The sequence below is a fragment of the Argiope bruennichi genome, chromosome 7 (assembly GCF_947563725.1).
Source record: "Argiope bruennichi chromosome 7, qqArgBrue1.1, whole genome shotgun sequence".
In the NCBI taxonomy this organism is placed as follows: domain Eukaryota; kingdom Metazoa; phylum Arthropoda; class Arachnida; order Araneae; family Araneidae; genus Argiope; species Argiope bruennichi.
The window spans coordinates 54,179,038-54,206,335 of NC_079157.1; the positions used below are offsets into that span (position 1 = coordinate 54,179,038).

A 27,298-nucleotide genomic window follows, 5' to 3' on the forward strand; every position below is an offset into this window, starting at 1 on the left:
TTAAAGAAATTATTTTATGTGATTGTGATGTTTTAAAATTCACGATCACAAATTTTTCTGCCTAACCTGTATGTAGTTAAAGAAATTATTTTTTATGATTGTGATATTTTAAAATTCACCATCACAAATTTTCAGGATAACTTGTATGTGGTTAAAGAAATCATTTTATATGATTGTGATATTTTAAAATTCACGATCACAAATTTTTCTATTTCCTGGCTAACCTGTATGTGGTTAAAGAAATTATTTTATGTGATTGTGATGTTTTAAAATTCAAGATCACAAATTTTCCTGGCTAACCTGTATGTGGTTAAAGAAATTATTTTTTATGATTGTGATATTTTAAAATTCACCATCACAAATTTTCAGGATAACTTGTATGTGGTTAAAGAAATCATTTTATATGATTGTGATATTTTAAAATTCACAGCCCCAAATTTTTGTATAGGATTAGGAGATATTATTCTATACTTTTTAACCTATTTTAAAAATGTGGTACATTCAAAAAAATTTCTCATTTAAATAATTATTTTTAAATATTTCACTATTTCTTTGGAATATCTAATGTTTCTTTCTGTTATTTTAAAGGCTCATTTGGATGACTATGTGTGCGACCGACATCATCACGCTTTTGTGAGCGAATTCTGTCGCATTCCCTGTCCTGACGACTGTGTGCTGTCCGAATGGTCCGACTGGACAACATGTTCTCTTCCCTGCACCGACAAAGACGAAGGACAACGTTCGCGGAACAGGACCTTTCTTGCTGTCGCAGGAACTGGTAAGAGAATGTTTTTCATCAGCCGATAATTTCTTTTAATACTTTTTCGTATATGGAGTATTTCTTATTTGCCTGAATATGAGACATGATCTTATTTTTGCTTCAAAAGATGCCAGAATTATTTGTCAAGCGAGTACTTTTTTTATGCGTCATTCGAATTCTTAATGTAAAATAATTATATTTTTTTTATATATATTTATGCACACAAACGTTTTATTCAAATACAGCCATATTTATTAACTGAACTATCATTATAAAGCTCCAAACTTTAAATTCCACCCTGAATTGAATTTCATGCGATTTCTTGTAAATTTATAAAGTTTCATGTATATTCCGTGAGTTAAAGAATTCTTTGCTATTTGATCAACAATTCCATTCACAATTAATGCCATTCTAAATAAGAAAAAAAATGGTACGACATGTGATTTTTAACATTTTCTTCCTCTAATTGTTGTTTGAGGCTATGATAGCTTCGTCGACATTTTAACGTTCTGTTTATAATGGGTACCTTCTATAATCAGCACTTAGAAGTTCGAATGTTACTATACCTGTGTTGCTATATCTATTTTCTTTTTTCTGCACATAACTAAGGTTTTATATATATATTTAGCAATATTTCAATACTTGATATAGTTAATCATTATGTAAGGAAAGTCGTTGAAATTTTTTTCTTTCGTTTTAAGAGGAACGCTGGTACAGAAAAGATTGAAAACTTGTATTTTTGCTCTTTTTTTTTTTTTTTTTTTTTTGTATCGCAATTTGTCGCGCATTATTCGAAACTCACTATTTAAGAAGTTTTTATCGAAATAATTATTTTAATTTATATGGAAAATATTAATTTGATGGAATTCATTTTTCTTTAATTTAAATTGACAAGAACCTTGGTTCATTAATGCAGGTCGACCTTGTTGGGCGCTAACTGAAGAGAAAGACACTTGCAATTCCTTTCTCTGTACTCCCGTTCGTTGGGTGGCAGAAGATTGGGGTCCTTGTCTACCTCTTCAGGGTGGAGGAAGATCATGCGGACCTGGAATACAGAGAAGAGAAGTGGTGTGCATGGGGGAAAATGGAATTATCAAAGATCACAGGTACGATCATTTTAAATTCACTCTATAAAAGTTTTATGTTATTTTATGAGAGCGATTTTATATTTTCTAAATTTAAAGTAAGAAACTTTGGTAAAATATTTCTATACTCAAAATATCATTCATGAAAACGATTTTATATTTTCTAAATTCAAAGTAAACAAATGTCGTAAAGTTTTTTTTTTCTTTCTTTGTTTTGTTCAAGATGCTATTCAAATAATATTAACGTAAGATTTTTTTTCTTTAATTTAACAAACGCAAAATCTTTATTTTAATAATTTTTTGTTAAATTATATTTTATTATTATAGTTATTGCCATTATCGTTTTAATATGACTTCACTGTAGAAAGTGATGTGAATTTTGTCAAATTTAACTTTATAACATAAGAATGGTATAAATTTTTAATTACGTACCATCAAAATCTTTAAGTCGACAGTTTATGAATGAAATCTATAAAACTAGTCTAGACTGGCCTAAAAGATGTATGGTGACAGTTAATGTTTCAACAGGCCGAAATATGGAGCCCTTGAACAGGTTAAAATATTTTCCAAACACGTCTCTCAAATGGGTTCCTAAACACGTTCAAATGGGTAAAGCCTTTTTAGAACATCATTCAAGAATTACTCTGAAAAAAAAACTAACAGGAATTAGACCAACAGAAATAAAAAGAGTATATACCACATTCTAAAGTATTCTAGAATTCGAAGTTGAATATATATATTTGCAACCTATGTTTCATTTGCTCTTAATATACAATTATCTATTCTCTAACATAGCCATATTCCATATCCAAGCATTTTAAGCACATTAAAATCCTTCTCGGTATTTTTTCCAATTTTGTATTACGTTGGAAAAAATCCATATTGGAACGAATGTATTTTCAAAAATTTAGTTCAAACATTTGTGTATGCTGTTCTTTAATTTTATTCCTTTAGTTCACTCATGCTTAATATTTTTAATTGCCTCTCTACAATTACATTTTTCCATAATTATTATTATTTTATTTATGCTTCAAAAATGCAAATCAAAATTATTATTTTATTTTATTTTTTGAGCAAAATTTGTGAATCATGTCAATAATTTTTTTAATAATGAAAATATGTGCATTCAGCTGAAATGATTTAAAAGATAACTCATAGCATGTAATTTCTTTTTCCTCTATAGGTGCAAATATCTTCAGAAACCAGATACTGAGAAAAGCTGTCATTTGCCTTGCCCAGTTGATTGCGCAATGACGAATTTTTCGGACTGGTCATCTTGTGAAGCTGATTGTGATAAAGGTACGTTCAAATGAAATTCGATGTGAATTGTGTGAAATATTTGTAATTCTTGGTGTTGCCCTAACTTTTTATGGCAAACTTTTTTAGCTAACGAGTAATCGTCGTAAATCTCAAAAATCTATAAATAAATTACAAATATAATAATGAAATTCACAATTATTTTATCAACTACATATATATGAATTATTAGTATATTATAAGATTACTATTTGTATTACTAGATAAAAATATGCTACACTGGGTATTAGTTAGTTGTTGTTTTTTAATTATAACATGGCTGTTGAAAAATGTTCGAAATGTGACAAAAAAGTTTAAATAAACTTTAATTTAGATTAATTAACCAAAAATTAGTATGATTAATTAAAAATCCTTAAAATTAATTTATAAAAAATGTAACAATGTATTAATTGCTTTCAATAAATATTTTAATTCCGTCAATTCAAAATTATAATTAGTAAATTATTTTGTTGTTCAGAATACATTTTTAAAAATTCAAAAATGTAATTAATAAAAATACATATCAGTTTTCAAAGTGTAATGTAAGAATTTTTTTTAGTGGAATCCAATCAAATAAATCAGACTTCTATCTTAATGTTGTAAAATTTCTTTGATCGTTTGGCCATTTTCTGAAGAAACCGAAGAGGCTTTTTTGTCACGAAATATTTATTCTTTTGGATTAAACAGAGAATGCAACACTAAATCATACCTGAAAATGTTATAAATGTCCATCTTTATGATTTAAAAATTTGTTCTCACCGAAAAATTGGAATTCTAAACATATTGATAATAGCGTTGAAAGGAATGTGTGATTCATTGTGTGGGGTAAAAGTGTGAACAATGTGGTCCTATAAATTATTGCATGCAGAATTATTTTCTTGCCTAACAGTGAAAGTTGACATTTCATAGGCGTGATTATGATTCATGGTTAAAACTAGAAACATTTGGCTTTCATAGCTGTCAACTATCTGCTGAAAATCGTATTTGCATACTCACGTACTTGGTGTATTGCTTTCATAAAAATATTCATCTGAGTTGAAGCGTTGCATTTCAAGGCTTGTAGCACCTCTTTTTTCCCCTTCCGCAGAGAGCGCCCCCTCGTGGCGTTTACAGTCAAGCAGTTGAACGGGAGACCTGCATCCTGAGGTCGGGTTTTTTCTATGCGCAATCCTTGCGCTAACACCGAATGCTTTCGGTTGGAAAAGGTGGAATCCCTCCATCATACTGTTTACTTTAACTTACTTGTCTTTGTGGTTTTTTTTTTTTTTTTTTTTACTAAATTTTGTAGTGTAGCTGTGTTTGTGCAGATTAAAAATATTGTATTTAAAATCCGGGCTGTTCAATAGAAAGTCGAAACACACTCACTATAGGCTACTTATTCTATACAGTTGTATAATTGTATAATTAATTGTTGCTATAAATTGTTGCATTAATTTTTATAAATTATGAAAGAGAGGAAATTTTTAACTTTTTATATTTTCTCTGTCAATAAAATTGAAACATGAAAATTAATTATCTTAAACAGAGGTGTTGTTTTATAACAAGGCATATTTTGAAAGACCTTTAGACTCATTTTAACACTTTTAGTAAAGTGTACTTGATTTCGGCTCTTGCACCATTAAAAACCACTTATCTTGTTTTAAATGTACCAAAGAGTAATTTGCAGCTGTTGTTGTATTAAATGTTGTAACTTATTCATTCTACTAAGACAGTTCCCCCCCCCCCCAATTTCTGATGAATTATGAAAAAAAATAAAAGATAATGGGTAGAGAAATAAATAAACTTATTACCAAAAGTTATGTACGAACATGATTTTCCTTCGATATCATTACGAAGAAAATTTGCCATGTTGGAGGACTTTAATATGCTGGTTAACATTCTCATTGCCTGGGGTTTTTCTGTCCTTTGTTTTGTTCAGACATTCGATCAACTCGTTGAAAAAGATCATCTGGTGCGACAAACTTACATCCTTGTTCTTTTTCATAGAGAATACGAATTAGAGCTGTATGAGTTCCGTTTTATACAGATGATGAAGATCTGACTATGAAGTTAAATCTATCAGATTATTCATGATGTGAATGTAACGTCGTATCGCTGATGGCAAGGTTTATCAAAGAGGGAGTCGGAAATCTGGTCCACCCGTATGATCAAAGCCTGAATCTTCACTACGATTATATTGAATGCTTTTGATAATAAATTCATTTTGTTCCTTATTTTTGTCTTTTTTTATGAACCGTCGGAGGTTGAAAAAAGAATACTGACCTTCATTTGAGAAAGTTTGCCAATCAGTAAAAATGAACACAAAATAGAAATAACTGTTTTGATCATTTTTGTAGATGCCATCCAGTACAAGCATCGGTTTGTGATTCAGTCTCCTAAATATGGAGGTAAACCATGCCCGGGGGCCCTCTTAGAAGAAAGATTGTGCACAAAAGCTCTGGAAACAGCCTGCCTGAGACAGAGGAGCAACGCCAAACCAGCTTACCAATGGAATACAAGTTCATGGAGCGAGTGTCGGATTCCGGCCAAAAACCAGAGTTGTGGAATGGGTTTTCAAGTTAGAAGTGAGTTTGTTTTAATTCATTTATCATCTGTAGTCAAAATATTGGATTATGTTTGTTTCTTTGTGTGCGTGCGTGCGTGCATGCGTGTGTGTAGAAATGATTATCGCCAGAAGAGAAAGAAATTATTTTGCATCCTTTTCATTTGAAGTTTATTGATTAAATGAAAACATTCGAATAGTTAACTACAAATTTTGAAATTGATATGTTTGATCACAGTTAAGAATTTTTATGTGGCTGTCAACAGAGACTGCCTATTTGGATCTTGGCAGTATAGTCAGAAGCGAACTTAATTGAAATTTCCTCTGTTACTAAACCTCTCATTCCTAATACCACTCGAGTTCAAATATCTCAGGAAATTGGAACGTCCGAATTATCTTTGAAAGATTAGAAAAAAAAATGCCTACTTCTCTTCAAAACTTCAATGACAACCCTTGGTCTTAGGGGGTTCAACTTTACTTAGATGATGGCGATTAAGTAAATATATGTTCGGACATCCATTCAGAGTCCTCAGAAAATCTCACTGTCCCTTAGTCTATATATATGAAAGTCTCTCGGGTTTTAATCGATCACTTAACGAAAGGTGGATGAATTTCACATCGGGCAACAACTATAGTTTCGTTGAACAGTTATTTGGGGTCCTTCAGTATTCATAGAGTTAATACAAATGATTGGTGAACTTTTAAAGCGACGCTGAAAAGGAAAATAATTTCTATATAGAAATTAACATTTTGGAAAGAGATCGAAGAACCATGTATCCATTACATTGAGTATGAATGATCAGAACAGTAAATAAATGTTATTATCAAGCTACTGTACTGACAGGTAATGGGAAATTATTTCAACGAAGCAACGATATACAGATTCTGAAATAATTAAAAACTAAAATTATTTAAGGTTTAGAAATGGAAGAAAATTCATACCATGATGCCATAAAAAATCCCTTTTGATAACATATAAACATATGACGGTTTGCAACAAAATAGACACCAAACCAGATGAATCCAGGATTAACGGACGTGTTGATTTGAAGGACGTTCACTTAAAATACATTTTAATGAACCTGCAAAAATTATATTTATTACATAAAATTATTTAAAAACTATGTTGTAAATAATAAATACGCAAACTTAATTTAAAATCTGAACTGATTAGTTTTTTTATATTGACAAAAGTCACTGCCAACAGCATGCAATGACTTGCTTTTTCTTTAACCATTCCTACTCGCTTGCTGAAAAAGGCTATAAATTGCATATTTTCATTTATAGCATACAACTACATAGTCAGAAAATCGGTTCATGTTTTTATTCTGATTAAATAATTGTACACTTTGTGAATTAAGAATGCACTTTGAATTTGTTTCTGGGCTATATTTCACTGGATGGCATATATTACCCATACTAAGATAAAGCTTAGACGGTAATCTAAAGAACAAATGGAACAAATTTCGTGGCAGCTTTGTGAAATAAACAACAAATTTCATCATTTTGAAGAATTATAGAAACTTTCACGCCAATGCTTTAAGTATGATGCCACCATTAAATAAAGTATTGCATTTACACCAGCAAGAAAAAATGTTTCTCTGACGCTTTTCTGAAAAAGTAAACTCATTGTTGGGATGAGGCGAAAACGCTTTAATCTAATAGAGTGGAATGGAACAGTCATCGCCAGAAACATTAGGTGCAAATGGCTGTCTCTATTACACCACAAATGCCTGTTGTCCGTTTTTTGACCATGTGTTCATTGAAATCTGAAATGAGGCTGTCATAAACCGGAATAGCCCCCTCCTGTTTTGGAATCAATGAAAAAACTATTCCACTCTGAGATTTCGGTAAACAAAAGCAGCCTGGGTATCGTTCCAAAAAGAACACCACGGCGCAAATGTTCCCCATCAACACCTTTTAGTCGTTATTGGTAAAAGCATTAGCGCGGGTAGGACTGGGCCTTTTTGAGGCCAGCAATCAAGATAAGAAGCGGCAATGATGGACCTTATTGCAGTTTTAGAGTTACCAAAGAGTAATTTTTGCTGAATCGATTATTTTGATGGAAACGAAAGAAGGATTGCTCACTCAGGCCCTTTCGCGCCAACAAATGCTGTTACTTTTCCATTTTCTAACAAAATTAGATGTCTCTAATCAGCGGTGGTGAATGAGGGAGTTGATGTTTGAAAGAAAGGGAAAGTTGTTACTTTTATGAGTTGTTGCTAATGTTTTGTTCGGATGGAAAATGGGTTTTTAGATATTCATGCATAAATTGTTTGACATTGTTTAGTGCTGGCAATATACAAATTTTTTATTCACTTAAATCTTTTGTAATCTATCCAATAAAGCGATTTTGTATCGTGTTTGTATGGATAAATGATAACGTAAATTGGCAATTTATATTAATATGAAAATCAAAGAATAACGCAGTACTTTCATAATCAACAAATTTAATTCTTTAGTATATAAATTTTACTTTAAACTACTCGAAATCTATAAGAGATGAACAATTTAATCCAGAATATTAGTAAAGTGATACCACCAACATTTTTAAGCAATCCGGTGGGGTGGGGTGGGGGGGTTGATTGTGAACTTTCTTTCTATTTCATTCCTTAATACTGAGAAAAATGTTCCGAGACTTTCAAAGGGGCCGCGGTGGCCTGGTGGTAAGGTTTCAGGTTCTTGACCCGATTCCATCGAAGAACCGTCGTATAAGGGGGTCTGTTGCACGTTAAATCCTTCATGACCAAACGTCCTTCCGCTGGTGTGGTGTGGAGAGGGGGTACCAGCTCAGGTGTCGTCCTCGTCATCTGACCGCGGTTCAAAATTAGGAGGACCGCCCCAACATAGCCATAGTGTTGCTTCAAACGGGACGTTAATATAACTAAACCAAACCAAACCGAAACTTTCAAAAACTCTTGTGGATAAGACAAAACCAATTTAATCTAAAGACTAGTGTTTTTAAAGCACTAGAATTATTCTAAGCTAAAAAGAACCATTTTGATTTTTTTGGAGTTTTCTGGAATACTTTAAGCTTATATTTGAGCGCGTGTACGAAACTGTGTCTTTCAAAATTAAATCGAATGACAATTCATTTGCAACCAACGAAATTGGAGATCCATAAAACAACGCTTAATGGATATTTAATATTGTGAACTGAACTATCTACTTTGGATCAAGCGAATATATACCGCAAAACAGTTACACTCACCAAGCTCGATGGCATCTGGAATTAGATGTAGGATCTGGACGAAAGGGATAGCAATGAGACGGGAAATTCAATTTAGTCCCAATAACCAGTAATTTGACAGGAACTCATCTTTGTGAAAATTAAAGCTTTACAATCTTTTATTTTATATTTTTTTTATTAATGATAAGTCAATCCTTGTGCACCACAAAGTACAGCACAAGGCGTGCAGAAGTAAGTAGAAACAACTACATACATAGATAAAAATATGCATATAAAAATAAGGATAAAAACAACAGGAAAAAATAAACAAAAAAAACTAATTAAAAATTGAAGCAGCAAAGGCAATAAATTTACAGAAGGGGAAAAAGCCATTTTGTGGTGGACCAAAACATGAAGCGGAGGTGGAAACGTAATATTACAGGCATCTAGATCCACAATAAAATCTCTTCTCCCTTCAGTAAGTTTGGAGCAATCAAAAAACAAGTGTTCGGCATTTTGAACTCCACCCACGTTGCAAGAGCACAGATTAGTGTTCGATAATACAAATTTCTTGAGATAGTAATTGAAATTACCGTGTCCAGTAAGAAATTTTATTAAGTGAAAATCACAGAAGAAATGGTTGTTGAGAAATTGTGGGGAAAAATAATTTAGTTAAAGAGGCAGGGGAATTTTGGTACAGCTCGTTCCATAAGAAAATGGTCTTTTTGTGATTCTCATTACGAATGTGAGATTTGGGGATGCTCACAGGATCAATGATGTTTAGTTTTGTAGCTTGCTTTGCAAGCCAATCGGAAAAAAAATAAAGTAAATTCATTTGCCACATTCCAAATATGACGACGCATGCTATCTAAAATATAACTATTTATTGACTTTTATTGCCGGCACTCTACGTGTTTTCGCCAAACAAGATTTACAGTCAATTTCAAAATTAAATGTGTACCATTCAGATGATATATATCACTTGAATTATTCCATTCAAAATAAAATTAAACATAGGAGAACTTAGATTATTGAAAAGGAATTATATTATTATTTAAAGCATGTCTAATAAACTAATTCATAACCTTTTCTTCTTTAGATGTTAGCTGTTTGGATGAGAACGATCGAGAAGTTGAACCACATTATTGCCTCACAGAAATCGCAGGAAATACAACGTTCGTGCCCTCTGCTTTGAGGTCATGCGAGATCACCTGTTCTACGGGGTGCGTGCTGACCACTTGGAGTGCCTGGTCACCTTGTGGCTATTCTTACGATTCCAGACGATTTCGGCGCAGGGAGCTCGTAGGTAGTGAGGATGGCGCAGATCCCTTTTCCATATGCATTCTCTAGTTTTATATTTATGTAATAATAAAGTAATAAACGCAGTGGTGGAATTCTGACTAAGCAGATTAGTCATTTACTTAAAGCCGTTGCATTTGCTGGATAGCCACTTGCAAGTCTATTAAAAATAGATGCAAAGAAATTAATTGAAATACAAATTCGATGAATTATAAAATATTAGAGTTACAGTGTATGTTAATTACAAAATTTAATTATTAAAATCATTATTAACTAGATTAAAGTACAAATAATTATTTATTTTAAATAGGTTGCAAAACTGACTATGCAAAAATTCCATTTAACAAGTCATAGTGTGGTATCGAAATAATAAATTTTAACGTTATATTTATTGAAGTTTATCTATAATTTATTATAATAATTAAATGCATGTAATTATATGTAAAGAAAAAATATTAATAAAAAATTGTGATTAATCTGACCAGAATTTCACTGCTGTAGCCATTTTACATATAAAAACATATGCATTTCAATTAATGTAAAATTAATATTAAAAATATAAAAAATAAAACATTGACATTTGGATTAATTTTAAAATGCGGAGCTAAATTGATAAACAATGAAATAAGAAACCTTATAAGAAAGAAAAATATCGGCTTATGGACGCAAAATGTTTAAATACGCTAATAATTAGACTCTCAAGATTAACTAATAAATATTTTTTCAAATTTGGTTTGGTGTAAAAAGTATCTAAAACTTCTGTTCAAAAAGATTGATTCAGATTTAAAAAATTAGCCCTGGGAAGATTATTAATTACTGCTGACACTAAAAATATAACAGCTTATTCTAAGCAATAATTGTAATTCATTATTGCTGTCCTTTAAATATTAAATAACTTCTTTTATATAAGCTTTTGTAGTGTCATTCGATATATCAACAAAAAAGCAATTAAAACTAGTTGGAGTGGCCTTTCCGAAACTTTTCTACATACTGTCAAATAAATATATTTGCATATTATAAAACGAAAGAGCCAATCAATGCGCGATCTTTGGCAATTTGTTTAGTGGTTAATTAAAAAGTATCAGAGAAGCGAATTTATATTTGGGATACCTTTATTAGAATCGATTAAAGCCCAAATTTGGCAAAGAACTATAATTGTAGTCAGAAAATCCCCTTAAATAATTTCATATATTTAAGTCATTGTTTTTTGAGTTATCGTGTTTACATGTTTGTGAAATACAAATTAACAGACAATCGAGCCCTTGAAGGATTTGATTCCAAATTTAATTAAATTATAAATTTACGTCTTTTAAAAAAATAATATTTAAGTTTTAGATTTAAATCTGCATACCAAGTTCCATTTATATAGCTCCTTATGCTTTGTAGTTACTGTATTTACTTATATTTACACAGCCGGATATATAGACTTCCTGTGAAGGGATTTCTTTCAAAATGTAATAAAAAAAATCTACAACACTGGTGCAGAAACAACATACCAAATTTCATTTGTTTAGCTCAAAACTATTTTTCAGTTGCAGACATAATTAAAATTGAAGTTTTTGAGCTCAGGAAGTTTTGGAACGTGGGTATTCGTCAAAATCAATCTCTTTTTTTTTTTTTTTTTTTTTTTTTCGATTACAATGCTTTATCTTTGTATGCTTCATTTATGAAAAAGTAAAAAAGCAAACAATACAACATTGCAGTAGTTGGAAAATAATTCACTGACGAATTAGTGATTAAAAGAATTACTGAAAGGATATAAAACAAATTTTAGAGTAGATTAAAATAAATTATCAATATGGCTTTTAAACCAGAGTTCAGCAAACGAACAAACAAAAAAGAAAGCAGATACAATTAAAGATAGTTTATGTATTTCAATTACCTGCAGATGCATTAATCGTATGAAATAAGCAATTTACAACTGACATTCAATAATTTATACAGCAATATAGTTTTTATATTTTTTTACATTTCATTTATTTATTTATTTAATACTGTTCTTGTATTTTATTTTTAAAAAATAACATTTTTACTTTTAAATGATTTTTTTTATTTGCATTAAATTTGTTACAATCAAAATTTTTATTAATATTTCTATTATATATGTCTTTTTATTTTTCACCAGTTCATAACGCAGTCTTGTATAAATTATGTTCGCAATGTTCAGAGTGTTAAAATTCTGGCATCAAAAATATAGTTTATTAAAAAATGTTTTTTATTATTCGATTTCTTAACCGAATGTCGACAAAAAAAACTGATTTTGTTTCTTGTAGAGAGTTTGCAATTTTGTATATCATTTTTGGAAAGTGCCATGGGAATCTCGCTTGATTTTTAATTAATTAAAATTATAATTAAAATTTCATACAATTGCACTGAGATGCATAATTTCCATCCGCCAAAGTATGCATGTGGCCAATTAGATTCTAAAAGAATATACAAAATATATATGTGACTTTTACTATTAATAAAATTGACAATAAAAAAAGGAACATAAAAGAATTCCTTTATTTTACGGAATTTAATCTTTTTTCCGTTAATTAGTTCCATTTAATTTTTTCAAATTCGTAATGATTTTTTTGTTGCAGTAATCTTCTTTTTTTATTATTTTATTTTATTCTATAATTATATTTCATCTCTTTTTTCTCAGTCTATTTTTCCAAAAATTTATTTACCAATGCGCATTTTTTGTAAGAATAATTTTCAAATAAAAAAAAAAAAAATGTTTGCACAGAAATTGATGATGACAAATTTAATCTTGTTTTCTTCTTTCATCTTGCTGTTTTAACGAGCTTCTTATTTTATTTTACATTTGTTTTTTCTAATAAAATTACATTTAAATTTTTTTGGTATTTCTCTGCCACCTAGAAATATCATGATTTTGTATGCGATATTGAACCATTTTTAGATTTTTAATGATTTTTGAGGAGTCATGGATCTTCTATAATGAGCTTAAAGATTCCTAGAAAAATTCAACATAAAGAGATTTTGGTATTAATTTAATAAAATTAATTTTTTTTTATTTCGATTAAATGCATAATTAATTTTTAAGTATTAAAGAATAAAATATGTATAATTAACTTTTAAGATATAAAGCAAAACTCAATCGAAGGAACTTGTTTAAAAAGATGTATAAATAACTATTTTTCGAAATTGTTGATCCGGTACTTCTCAAAATCTAGCAGGTTTTTTTTTTTTTTTTTTTTTTTTTTGGCAGTTCTTTATTTTTCATTTAATTTAAGAAGCTTTTCACTCTTAATTTTCGTTTAAAGAGCTATGTTTACTATCAGAAACGTAAAATTTAACGTAATTAAAATTAAGTTAGATAATTAAATTAATTAACGCAATTAAATTAAGTTAATTAATACTTTCCTAAGTATTTCGTTTAGATTAAAGGAATTAGGTATAAAAGAAATATAATAATCGTTAAAAGGATCGCGAAATCGTTAAAAGGGATTTTTTACATGTTTAATTTAAATTCCTTATAAAAAAACAATGAAAGCCTTTTTATTTCAACAAATGTACTTATTTTTATATATAAAGTTTAGTACGATGTATGGATATTTTTTAAATATAAAAAATTGTTTTCCAGTGAAAATTCAAGATATCTTTTTTTTTTTTTTAAATTCGAAATTTAGAAATTTTTTTATGTTTGGAAATTTGATATATGTGTTTTTTCTTCTTGTGAATAAATTATTTATTTGATATTTTTAGAATAACCGATGCGTTATATAAGAAAAATGTTTTCACTTTTTGCCATAAAAGTGAAAACATACTATACCTTAAAAATACTTTAATCAACTCTTTTTTCAGATTCTTTATGGACAAATAACGATTGTACGGCTACTTTCAAGTTGGTAGAAGAAGAAAAATGTCCGGGAATTCCAGATTCTTCCGGACAGAGTGAGAATCATTGGCTATCTTGTATTGTGGAAGAATCCAACGTGACAACTGTTAATGGACAGAGACTGAAACACGACTGTGGTAGAGGATACAGGTACAAGTTTGACATGCAAGTCAATGCCGAAACTGGAACTGGCCCAGGTGAGTTTCAAAATGGTAAATGGTTTAAAAATATACGCATCATCCCACAGTGAACTTTTTATAACCAATTAATTAAAGATGTTTGCTGATTCAGTGACAAAACTTATATTCGGCCTTTTTCTTCTTAAATATTTGTTTCTTTCTTTATAAAAAATATGAATAACGAATAAAGGCGCTTTATTATACTCAAAAACGAAAACATAAAGATGATAAAACATTGCCAAAGTGTACACAAGAACAGTACTTTCTGTCAATAGCAGCACTCAAGCATCAAACAAGTAATAAACAACCCTAAGAGAACAAAGTGCCCAGCTTGTTTTCTCTGGAGAAACCAATAATTATTCATGTCTCTCAGGCTATTAGAATTACTAACCCTTCTCTCAGATTTGTATGACATCCGTGACAAAGCCTCGAATGTTTTAGAAGAATGTCGTATCAGCACTTTTAATATATAAATTGCCAAAAATGTTTGCTGTTTCATGTTTTTTCGTTTTTGCCTTCTGTGACCAAGAATGGGTGTCATTAAATTCTTTCAAAACTATCTGTAAAATTATTTTTCTTATCATGAGACTTATTGTGCTGAGAAGCAACGTTACAAAATCGTAGCGTTATACAGTAAAGTATCTTTTATACATAGTTTCATCAAGTACCAACTAATTTGCAGTTATTATAATTTCATAAAATACCTCATTTATACGACACAAAGCTTCGTTCGTATATCATTTCGTGACTGAAAGATACAGGAATCTCCTGATAGATGAAACAACAAGGGGTGAGCATTTGAACAACATCGCAATTGAGGCTAGTTAGAGATAATCAATCTCCATCTATAATCAATAGAGGAGTTGGATTATATTGCCGCATTGAAGAAAGACAGTCGAATATCCATGACCGAATGGTCATAGCACTGGTCTCATCATCAAGAGACCTGGGTTCGAATCCCTCTAGAGACAATGCGATTAATAGTATATGTAAATACTTAATTCCTTGATTTTATGTTTTCCTTCATTTCATGTTCCAGAAGATACTGGATATTTCTTTAGTTTACCAGACAAGTGTTCTGGACTTTTCTTACTGTCTCCAGAAGAGTATTCTGGAACTTTCTCTGCTTGTATAAAAGCAGAAGATTTGTCAGTTACTGTGTTCAGAGTTCAGTTAATAAATTGGTTTAGTTCTACCTCTTGTGTGTGTCATTGAGTTCTATACTATAGTTCTACGTGACAATATTGCAGATCTATAATCAATAGAGGAGTTGGATTATATTGCAGATCTAGGTTAAACACATATTATGCGGTCCCTCTTTTAAAAATGTGTATTTATTTCTATATTTAAACACATTTTTCACATGTTCTATGTTTATTTCAAGTAGATCTTTTTTTTTATTAACTTTGTGACAATGCATTTATTTTTATTTATTTGTTAATATTAAAGATTTCCCAAAGTAGCATTTCCACGCATATTATTAAAGCAGCGGTTCACTGTTTATTAATAGTTCGATAATAACTAAATGATGCTAATGGGACATGTAGGAATCCAACTGATTATATTTGATAGAGCGTTTATATTATCCTAATATAATTCTCGGAATGTGTATTTTTTATCAACTTATTTATCTACCAACCAGGGAAATAGTGTTTTAATCGACTTGTTTGCTGACTCTTCTCAGCAAAAAGGCCCTAGGTAGTTGCCTAGACTACTTACTCGAAAATCTTCCATAGTCTTATTGATTTTTATCACTGCATCTTGATTCTCCTAACCTCTCCAATAAATACAGTAAAGCCATGTTTATGCAGTTCTCTTTTCAATACACTGTTTCAAAATAGTCTATTATAATGATAAAGTACACCGTTCATACGACGCAAATTTTTGATTGCACGTCATTTACCATCTTTCTAAAAATGTGCAGATTATTTCCCTCAATTGTTATTTTTTCGTTTCTATAAAGACGGAGGGTTTTTTTTTATGAATTTGCAATTATTCTCAGTTGAGGAATTAATAGAAAAAAATGATTTAGAGCTAATTTATCAACGATTAAAAATATAAAGAAATTATTCCATTTTCCTATAAAGGCGCAGTATATTCCATTGAAAAAAATCCTTATTTATTTTGTTTGCTCAAGCAAAAGTACAAAAATAATTCAACGAATTTAATTCGATTCATAATGCTGTATTTAATATCGGCCTGCCACCATGCAACATTTAAAGATTTTTTTTTAATTAAATGCTTTTATGCAAGCATATAAATGAAGGGAAAAAAAAGGAAATTTAAATTAATATTCAAGATAGGCAAGAAAAGTATACTTTAAATACCTTTATCATGAAAATTAAAATTTAATTAGTGTGCCCAATAGAATGCGATAATATACTAGTGTGCGATTTTTAAAACTTTAGAATTATTACTTTTAAATGAGTTTGTATTAGTTAAATTAAATTTGTAATAATCAAAACTGGGTATGAAATCTCAACTATACGTCTTTTTACGTTAGTCCTTTGAAACACATATAAACGGTATTTTACTATACAAGATAAACTAAACAATATGCGTAGTAATTAAAAACATTGATAAGTTTTAAAAATTCAATTTTTTTTCCTTTAAATGAGTTTGAATTAGTTATATTAAATTTCTAACAATCAAAGATGTCTGTTAAAATTTGCATTGTACATCTTATCATTTATTCATCATTTTACCTCATTCCTCCGAAAGATGTATAAACATTGATTTAATGTATCATTTTATACATAACTATTCTCATTGTTTTTAAATTTATATTTATTTGCAGAGATTAAAAATAAATGTTTTCAGTTGAAAGAAAATTATGACAAATTTCAAAGCATTCGATTTGAAATTTGATATTTTTTACAATAAAGTAACTTTGATATTTTTCATTTGCTATGAGTGAAAAATATTTTCAGACCTTTTTATAAAATCGAAACGAAAATATTTACATTCTTTCTTTTTATGCATAACAAATGTTTTTTTTATTTAGACTTATATGCAATAAATAAATTTCGATTATTAAAATAGTTTCAGATCCTTTTATAAAATAGAAATGAATATATCTATATTCTATTTTTTCATAACAAACGTTTTTTATTTAGACTTATATACAATAAACAAATTTCGATTATGCGCTCGAGTTTCGTTCGAAACTGTTTGGGAAACTTCAAAGAAAAAAAATTCTTTTCTGAACCTTGATTATTCCTAACCGTAAAGAATCTATTAAATGTAAGATGTTTTTCCAGCATATATAAAAATTCGAGGAAATAACTGTTTTTTATGCCACGATATTTACAATATCCTAATATCAAAATGTTTTTACACAAACCAGGAATTTTGCCGACCATATTGCTTTTAGAAATAGGAAATAAATATTGCTAGAAAAAGAAAAAGCGACTAAGATTAATGCCTCAAGATCCATTTAACCTGCGTGATGTGACTTCCTTTCAAAAATATTTCCTCTTGCGTCTGGTGTATATCATCGTCCAGACAGTCCTTGAGGCGGAAAAAAAATAAGAGTTGAGTTATTCCAGCGCTGTTTTCTAAGAATATAAAATACTCCCGCTGCTTTTGAAGTTCTTTAAAAATCTTAACTTTCGGAAAGAATCTTAAGTGTTTATATGAAAATTTAATTGCATTAGATATTGATAAAGTAAAGGACTGAATATAAAACCGTTTTAGCGATGCTTGTTAAAGTAGTTGATATTTTCTCTTAAGCTTTTGTGAAGGTCTTATTTTTATTAATTATTATCTTTGCATTAATTCCAAATCGTGCAAAACAAATTTTAGGAGTCAAAACTTTTTTCTAAAAAATTTGTGCGGAAGCGTCTTATTTTTTATTTTTTTATTTTTATTATTTTTTTTATGACTTTCTTCTAAAACGAATGCAATTAGTGAAATGCTGGAAAACATTTGCATAGTTTTAAAAATCAGTTTAAATAATTTTTCTTATTGTAATGCTCCATGTGATTAAATTTTAATAAAAATCCTTGGATAATTAAATTTCATAGCATTATGTCTCGATTTTTTTACTTATATTTACCTTTAACGAAGATAGGGCAATCGCATTGCCGTCTCATCAGTGTTGTGTGTGACTGAAGAACTAATTGATCATTCGCGGTTGAATATATCTTTCATATTAATTGATGTTTTGAACATAATTCTTTTAGTAGAAACTATTTCTTACCTCAAAATTAATTATTGCTTACATTTAGTATCTGCTTATTTATTGTTGTTTAAAATAATCTAAACAATTTTTTAATTTATCAGATGCAATGCATCTTTTGGGCTTTATAAATTAATGTCTATATCTATAATTACTAGTCATATCAACCTCTGTTTTTGCTGTTAGTTCTGTAGAACTGCAGCAACCCCTGAAATTTTTTGAAAAGCATGAATTGTTTTTGCTTTTTCATTTTTAAGCAAGAAATGTATCGGTGATATTAATTCATTTATATCACCGATTTATTCTCCGGATTTATTTGGCGATTTTCAGGTTGCGCCAAAATCACTAAAGCCAAGTTGCCAATCCTCTATTTGGTTTTTGCATTTTTAAAGATATGGGCCGTTTATTTTGAAAATGGTGCAAATCCATTTTTTTTTGTTATTGCGAGATATTTAAAGGTTTGCGTTTCGATAAATTTAAAAATATTGGTATATATATTTTGTATTTTGTGGAACCAGGTAATGTAAGTTTATAATCCAATAGTGTTTACAGTACTGACTAAAGAAATAAGAGTTCCACTATAACTAAATTGAGTCGTTTATTTTGAAAATGGGGCAAGTCCATTTTTTGTTATTGCCAGATATTGAAAGGTTTGCGTTTCAACAAATTTAAGATAATTGGTAAATATTAATATATATATATATTGTATTTTGTGGTACCAGATAATGTAGGTTTATAATTCAATAGTGTTTACAGTGCTGACTAAAAAATTATAACTAAATATACCTTTATAACTATACCATTATCCATTATAACTAAATGAACTTGCCTCACTTTCAAAATTAAAGAATTATTGCAATCATTCATTTAATTGGGAAATAATATTTCAGTTGCATCAGCCTTTACAAAATACTATTCAAATTTTTATAAATATTTATTCATTTGATAAAAAGGGAAGCAAAACAAAGAATATTCTAGTAGAAAATATAACATAACAACAAACCATTCAGTTTTATTAAGAATTTCAATGAAATTATATATTTCAGTTTATACGTAGGTATAATCAATTTGAATTTTATTCAAGATTTAACATTTTAAAAAATTCATGATGAACGGGAGGTATATATGGTAATAAATCCATCATATCCTTGTATTTTTCAAATGTAATAAATCTCCTTTTTTTTCCTAGATAAAAGATAATTTTATATTTCTGAAATTACTTGGAATTATTTACCTTTCTCGTTGTGTTGACAAATCGATAACTTTAAATTCAAAGTCTCGTTCTATCGATGTTTTGTTGAACATTTTGTATGGTGCATCCCTTATAATTCTGATCCAGCATATAGTTAATCAATTCATGGTTTCTCCAACGGTATTTTTTCTTTTTAAAACCGCTTTTTCCAGAGGTTGGGTTGAAAATAAATTTCTATGTTTAATTTCATGTACTAAAAATTTATTATGTTTTCGACAATTTTGTATTACTTTATAGTAATCCAGGGGAATATACAAGGAACTGGTTTCTGGATTGAATAGTTACTGGATAGTTCCACTCCAAAATCACGATCGTCGGTAGAAATGGATGTCCTGATAATAAAAATTTGTGATCAATGATATTTATTTAGTTGTCACTGGACTGAATAATCGGTGATGGAAGTAAACATTATTATCGACACCCAAAATTAAGATATACTTTTCTTTATATATAAAATACTGTACAACGACTGATTTTCAATATCAAACATAGGTAACACCCTAGATTTCAGACATGATGTCAAACGGCCATATTTCCTTCAACCGGAGCTAAATTTTGCCTTTATATATTCGGTCAAATATAATTTCAATCTAAGATGGACTTGCACCACTTTCAAAATAAACATATTTTCAATACTGTTAAGAGCTAAAACTTCCATCTCCAAAATACTAGAATCTAAATATTTTTTTACTATAAATTTTTTGCTAATAAAATCACAACAATTTTTATCTATAACTGCTATTATCTCCATATTTTTCAAAAATGGATTTGCCCCACTTTCAAAATAAACGTTTCATATATCGAGAGAATAAATAAGTACCGAATCAATAATTAAGATATACAGTCAACATATAAAAGTATTGGGATACTAGGCATGCATAACGTGTAAAGTTATTTATAAAAATATTAATAATATTAAAACTAAAAGAAAATTAACCATGAAATGCTTTAATATAAAGAACATTTTTTTTACTATATCAGAATTACAATTTGATCCATTCTTTTAATTATAATTTAAATGCAAGCACTTGTCAAACTAGTATTGAGGCACTTTTAAAATAAAAAATTTAGGAAATATGTAACGCATCAATAAACTTTATTTGCTACCAGTATTTTTAGATTATAATTTTATGCATAAAGTGTCAGCAAAAAAAGTTGTGTATAGAACTATAGCGAAAAACAAAGATATAACGAATCTTTCAGTTCAGTACGTCTATTGTTTTTAATATTATTCGCAGGTTAAAGAAAAAATATTATATTGTAAACAAGTAAAGATCAAGGCTACCAAAGACATTTAAAGAAAGTTAAAAGAACTGGATTGTGCTGGATAAAAGAACTGGATCAAAATCCAAGAAATAGTTTGGTAAAATTGCCTCCAAAATGTAAAAGAAACTCCCGAAGTCTGTAAATCATGAAACGGGCAGAAATGCTGCAAGAAAGCATAATGGCCAGAGTAAGTTGGAGAAAGTCCTGCATCAGCTAAGCAAAAGAAGAGGCTTGACTGGCATTAGCTAAAACATCCAAAAATGCATATCGCATTTCTTGCATATGCCTTATAATTTTAATATAAGGAAAAAGAAATTGAACTTATCTTAATATGAACTAAATAAGGATAAATTATTAACTTCTGTAACAGGACAACTTTTCCAGGTTGCCACTTAGCGACCGCTCGATAAAACTTCAGTCTGTGCTCTGGAATCATAGATTAAGCATGATGTTTACCTCCGAGAATTGTACTTTTCCTTAAATGCTTGTATTAATTTTTGTCCTATTATTGTCTTTCGTGTGTTATGTCCTTTAAATGTTTCATTAAAAAGATTTAAATTATTTAAGCTTCTTTCCTTAAGAGTTTTGTTTTTCCCTAGCAGGAATAGTTTTTGGTGCCCAACGGTAACTAGTTTTGTTTAAGGTTACACTTTCCACTTTCTTTGACAATCATATAAGTTTATCTGTAAGGTTTCAACTCAGTGAAATCTTTGTTCTTGTACGTGTGCAATCGTATTTATTACAAATATCCTCTAATATTAGTGTAAGCAGAAAGAATCAAACGTACATCGATGGATACATCTGCTATATCTGGTTACTTTCGAAATTAGTCTGCCTCATGTGTATTTTTCAGAAAAATATTATGTATATTTCTTGCCTTCACAGGTTTGCAAAGAGACATGTGCTTCGTGGACTGCCCATTGGATTGCCAAATGTCCGAATGGTCAGAGTGGAGCGAATGTAACGTTCCTTGTGGCCGAGGGTTCAGGGAGAGACGAAGAGAAATTCTTGTGCCTGCAAATGCCCTTGGACGACCTTGCCCAGAAACAATTAACAACACAGTAAGCAATCCATTTTTCTCGCTATTTGTATATTGTCAGATATGAACAGGTCCTAACTCGTAATACATATATCATCCGAAATGTGGAAAATCCGTTAGTACTATGCATTTGTACTAATAATAAAGGTGTTTGTGTGTGTGAGTATGTTGGCCTTTTACGAAGGTTAGCTATTCATTTTTTAAGTTACCAAATTTGGCTGAGATATATTTAATAAGAGCAAAAATAAGCATTTCTGAACAATTTTAAAAGATTTATAATTACAATTCTAATTAATTAAAACCTAAGGCAGAATATGGGAGTTTTTCGCGATAACCCCAGAAAATATTATTTTTAAAAAACTAATGTTTGCATTATTTTAAAATTTGTTTTGGCGCTTTACCAAGTTTAGCTACTTTATTTACTGAGTTACTAAATTTGGCACAGATATGTTTAATAAAATAAGAGCAAAAAATGTGCATTTTGGAGCAATTTTTTTTTCATAAAAATTCTAGTTAGAATTTTAATTAATTAAAAACTAAACCAGAATTTGGAATTTTTAATGGAAATCCTGGAAAACTAATTGTACAAAACTAATTTTGCTCCATTTTAAAATTTAAAAACTATCTTTTCAATGATACTAATTTGATTGTCTCTCAATTTTTCGAAATGATGATGATTTTTTAAAAATATTTTTGCAATATTTTCAACAATAGATTCTACTGTTACAATGAAATTCATAGGTATTTATTGTTTCATTAATTAATTATTATTTTTCCATTGGTCTACTTTTAGATTCTACTGTTAGAATGAAATTCACACGATTTTTATTGTTTCATTAATTAATTAATTTTTTTTCAATGTTGAAAGCGAAGAAAAGAATATTCTAATAATTATCTATACATTAGAAATCAGAAAATATAAATACTTTAAAAAAATAAAAATAATGCAGGGTTGAAATAGATAATTCAAACACTTAAGTTTTTAAATGTTCCATGATGTTTTTGGACACAACTTGATTAGGAAAACTCATATACTATAAAAAGAGTAGACAAAAAACTATTAAATTTGACATTGAAATTACGAAGATTTACTTTTGACGATATGCTGAGAATTTATTTGATGAGAATTTTTAAAAAATCAACAAAATGCATAACAACATTAAAATCCGTACCATAGAGGAAAAAGAAGTTTAGAGAAACAAAGAAAGAATTTCAAGGAAAATATTCATTTATGCTTTCTACTTGCTATAAAAGAAACGGCATTGATTACTATCGCATTCAAGAAGGATCAAAACGGCGTCAAACAAAATGAAATAACGCATCAGTAAACCAATTACATATGCATGAGATTTTGCGAGAGAGATAAGACACGACGCTGCAAAATTTCACGCCTAATGATCAGAGATCGCACGATCTCTTTTTCTGATTATTCATATGCTTTTCTATGCGCAAAGTCACAGGAGAACTTTTTTCTCTCATTTATTTTCGGAATTAATGAGCGAAACGTTTCAAATCGTCAAATCTTTTTTTTTCGAGTGGTTCTCATTCTTTTATGGTGTAGAAAACAACAACTGTCGCATCCGTTCATGAAAGATATTCTCGTTTAACTAATGAGGTACACATCAGAATCTGACACCTAATTTGCTTAAATTTAGCAGGAAGAATAAGAAGTTGTTTAAAAGAATTTTATCTCAAGAGAGATCATAATCTGACTCTGCCATGCGCCGCGTGAGAAAGATAGGATATTTTTACGCTGTCCGTTTTATATATAGAATATTCTTTTATTTTTTATAGCGAAATTCAAATAATTTTTCATTAATTATTTTAAATTCGAACTACAGTTGTTATTTGATTCTTTGATTAGTTTGAACTTCATTTTTTAAATATTTTTTATTAATATTTAATCGCTTTTGGCGACTAGATGGTTCGCCTGGTTTAATGCTCGTTAAAATTTTCAATTAAATATTTTATATAACTTGGTCGCCGGCGTCCTGGTATAAGGATAGCGCGTCTTCCTCGTGATCTGGGCGTCCTGGGTTCGAATCCCGGTTCGGGCATGGTTGTTCTTCATCTGTGTTCTATCTGTGAAGTGTGCGAATGTGCCCCCCTGTAAAAAGGGGTTGTGCAAGCGAATGTGTGTGAGTTTCATAAGCTAGAAGTTAGACTTCCGCCCTTGATTGCTCAGGGGTCTTTACCCTCAGAAGCTACTGCACCCCCTTTCCGTGGTAACGCGGACACGACATCATCATCATCATATAACTTGGTCTCTTAATCTTCTCTAGTGCCATGGGAAATATGCTTCCCACCAAATTCATCAATTTTTTTACTACGCTGTGTAGATTGGTGTAAGTTTTGACAATTTTTTAAGACAGAAATTTAGATGCTTCAGTTTCATAAAAAATGGCATATCTTGATTTGTTACTTAATTATTACCCAAATGAATAAATGAATTAAAAAATATTTTATTAATTAGTTAATTTTATTTTATAAGTTAAATGAATCGCTTTTCTTAACCCAATTTCAATCTTAAAAATATTTTAATATACTAGAAAGAAATGGCATTTTAAGGAATTAATAGTTTCTACAACAAACTATTTTTAAATTTCAAATTATGATAGTCAAATAACTCACTATTTATAGACACTTTAAGCTGTTCTGTTCAATGTACTATGTAACTGTCAAATTTTCCATCAGTTCCTGTAAAATTTGAACTTTAAATAAAAAGGAAGTGATTAAGTTGACCAACTACGTTCGGAAAAAACTTCTAAAAAATTGGAATTTTGAATAAACCTCTATCTTTATAGATGCATCATCAATTACAAAATTCGACATGATCCGAAAATTTTTTATAAATATAATATGTTTTGAGAAACAGAAAAATTAGTAGTAAATTTCAATGAAATTTGAATTTATATTTAAAAGTTTTTATAAATATAATATGTTTTGAGAAACAGAAAAATTAGTAGTAAATTTCAATGAAATTTGAATTTATATTTAAAAGTTTTTATAAATATAATATGTTTTGAGAAACAGAAAAAATAGTAGTAAATTTCAATGAAATTTGAATTTATATTTAAAAGTTTTTATGAATATAATATGTTTTGAGAAACAGAAAAATTAGTAGTAAATTTCAATGAAATTTGAATTTATATTTAAAAGTTTTTATAAATATAATATGTTTTGAGAAACAGAAAAATTAGTAGTAAATTTCAATGAAATTTGAAGTTTATATTTAAGGTTATTTCAAATGAACTAATCTCATTTTGAAAAGTATTGTTTGCTTTTGGAACCCAGAAAGTAAGCAAAGGCAGTTTTTATTAATTGAGATGCAAATTGTGTTACATGAATCACCATTTTTGAACTATCTGCCATCTCGACTTTGGCAATACGATTATTTTGCATCGAATTTCATGACTTTCAGTGAATTTTGAGATAATTTGCATGGTGTTTTCAGGGATTTTTTAAAACATTTTATTCCTTGGTGAGCGATTACTGCGAAAATAGTTTTCACCAAAAGTTCATTCAAACAGTAATTTATTAATTATTTTATTTTACATTTCTATTCAGTGTTACCTTACAAGGGAGAGTATTTACTTTTTTGTATGCGAAAGAATAGTAATTGGCAAATAATTCGAACTCGAGATTTTGACGTTTCTCTTCGTTTTAGACATCCCTGAAATCACATTTTTGGAAATTGTCCGTCTGTATGTCTGCCATAAAGATAACTCGAAAACGCCTTGATATAAATATATGAAATTTGGTATGCTGAGTTAAAATCAAATTTGTAGATTTTTTAGCAAAATCCTTTTAGAAACAGTCGGTCTGTCCGGCTGTTCGAATATAAGTTAACAGACTAATTACGAAACGAAGAGAGCTAGATAGATAAAATTCAGTACATGGATTTAACATCTATATTGTAGACACCTATCACATTTTTAGACAAATTCAACTATAGGCTGATTGTACTTTTAGAAATAAATTAAAGCGATAATTCAAAAACAGAATATCTTTAATATATGGAATTTCGTATGGGAATTTGTGACTATAAGTGCAGTTTTGTATCAAATTTTGTTTCATTTGGTTGAGAAAAACGTGTCTGAAACACAAATTCGATTTTTGGATATTATTAACGCATGCCAGGGATTAATTACCAAAAAACGCGCCAAGGATGGCTAAAATCTATAAATTCACGCCAAAAAATATTTCGTAACTATTATATGCCATCTTTATTATAGAATATGCGGGAAGGTTTTAAGGATAAAAAAGTTTTCTCAGGGTACTTTTTCAGTACACACTCATTTTAATGCAGTATTATGCATATTTAAAGAAAACCTGAATGAAAATATCAAGGGAAATAACTGGAAATCCCACAGAAAATGTTTTTTTTCACATTGTTAGCACTGTCAGCGCTTTGGGAATTATTTTATCTATTCATTTTCCGAATTGTTACAGATAAATCTATCTATCATAGTTTTCATATTAATAGAAGCGTTGTGAATCATTTTCTAAGTCGATAATATTGACACAAAATTCCACTTCACAGATTGCAACGGTCTTTTCCTTTTGATTGATGCAAGTCAAGATCCTTCTAGGCTTCCGTACTTCAGATTGCTTTCCTTTTGTGATAAATTGCTTTCTAGGGGATACACAAATGGACATCTGTATCACTAAAAATACTCTTTGAATGGAGTGAACGACGTTAAGACAAACTTTGAAGCGTCTCAGGAGAGCTCTCCATATATTTAGGTGTACCTTACTTCCTTTTGTTCACTTCGGGCACTTCTGAAACAAAATAAAGCATTGCTTTCGTATCAATTAATATTAAAAGTATCGAACATAAATTATAATATCAACGGGAGTTAATTTACAAGAAAAATTTCCACTGTGTGATGAAATATCTTTTTCAGCACGAAATTAATCCTCGTTAAATCAATTAAAACCAATAAACAAATATACCAGAGCTGGTGTTTCATTTTATCCAAGATCTAATGAATATAAAAGTAAGACAATTGCAGAGAATAGAATGGATTTACTATCAAAAAGCTATATGCGACTAGATTTCTTCCCCGCATCTCCTAAAGATTCAGGCATCTGCTATACGGTGGATCATATTTTTTTTTTAATATTCATTTCGAAAAGTGCAAGATAAACCTTAATGCTCCTTTAAAGATCTTCATCAGTTTAGAATTATTATTTTGCTATTGACAGTTATTCAGTTTAGGAAAGAGATGAAAAATACTCAGCTCTAAGCAGCAGACCCATTGAAAAAGGACAAGGGCTTAAGAGGGCCGTAACAAAAGATCTTGTTCAACTAATTTACTCAAATTGTTCTTAATAAATAGAAAAGGATGGAATACTAGTCTAAGGTATTGCTAACTAGCTTACCA

At 29.4% G+C, this 27,298-nt stretch overlaps 1 protein-coding gene across 1 annotated transcript in view; it reads left to right on the forward strand.

Annotated features, from left to right (window-relative positions):
- LOC129975377 (thrombospondin type-1 domain-containing protein 7A-like) overlaps nucleotides 1-27,298 on the forward strand; it is a 610,131-nt gene that overhangs the window by 519,039 nt on the left and 63,794 nt on the right. The window contains exons 14-20 of the mRNA XM_056088439.1: nucleotides 589-778; nucleotides 1,677-1,866; nucleotides 3,029-3,144; nucleotides 5,478-5,705; nucleotides 9,952-10,158; nucleotides 13,962-14,192; nucleotides 21,758-21,933. Coding sequence (XP_055944414.1) covers nucleotides 589-778; nucleotides 1,677-1,866; nucleotides 3,029-3,144; nucleotides 5,478-5,705; nucleotides 9,952-10,158; nucleotides 13,962-14,192; nucleotides 21,758-21,933 — 1,338 coding nt within the window. The remainder of the gene's footprint in view (nucleotides 1-588; nucleotides 779-1,676; nucleotides 1,867-3,028; nucleotides 3,145-5,477; nucleotides 5,706-9,951; nucleotides 10,159-13,961; nucleotides 14,193-21,757; nucleotides 21,934-27,298) is intronic.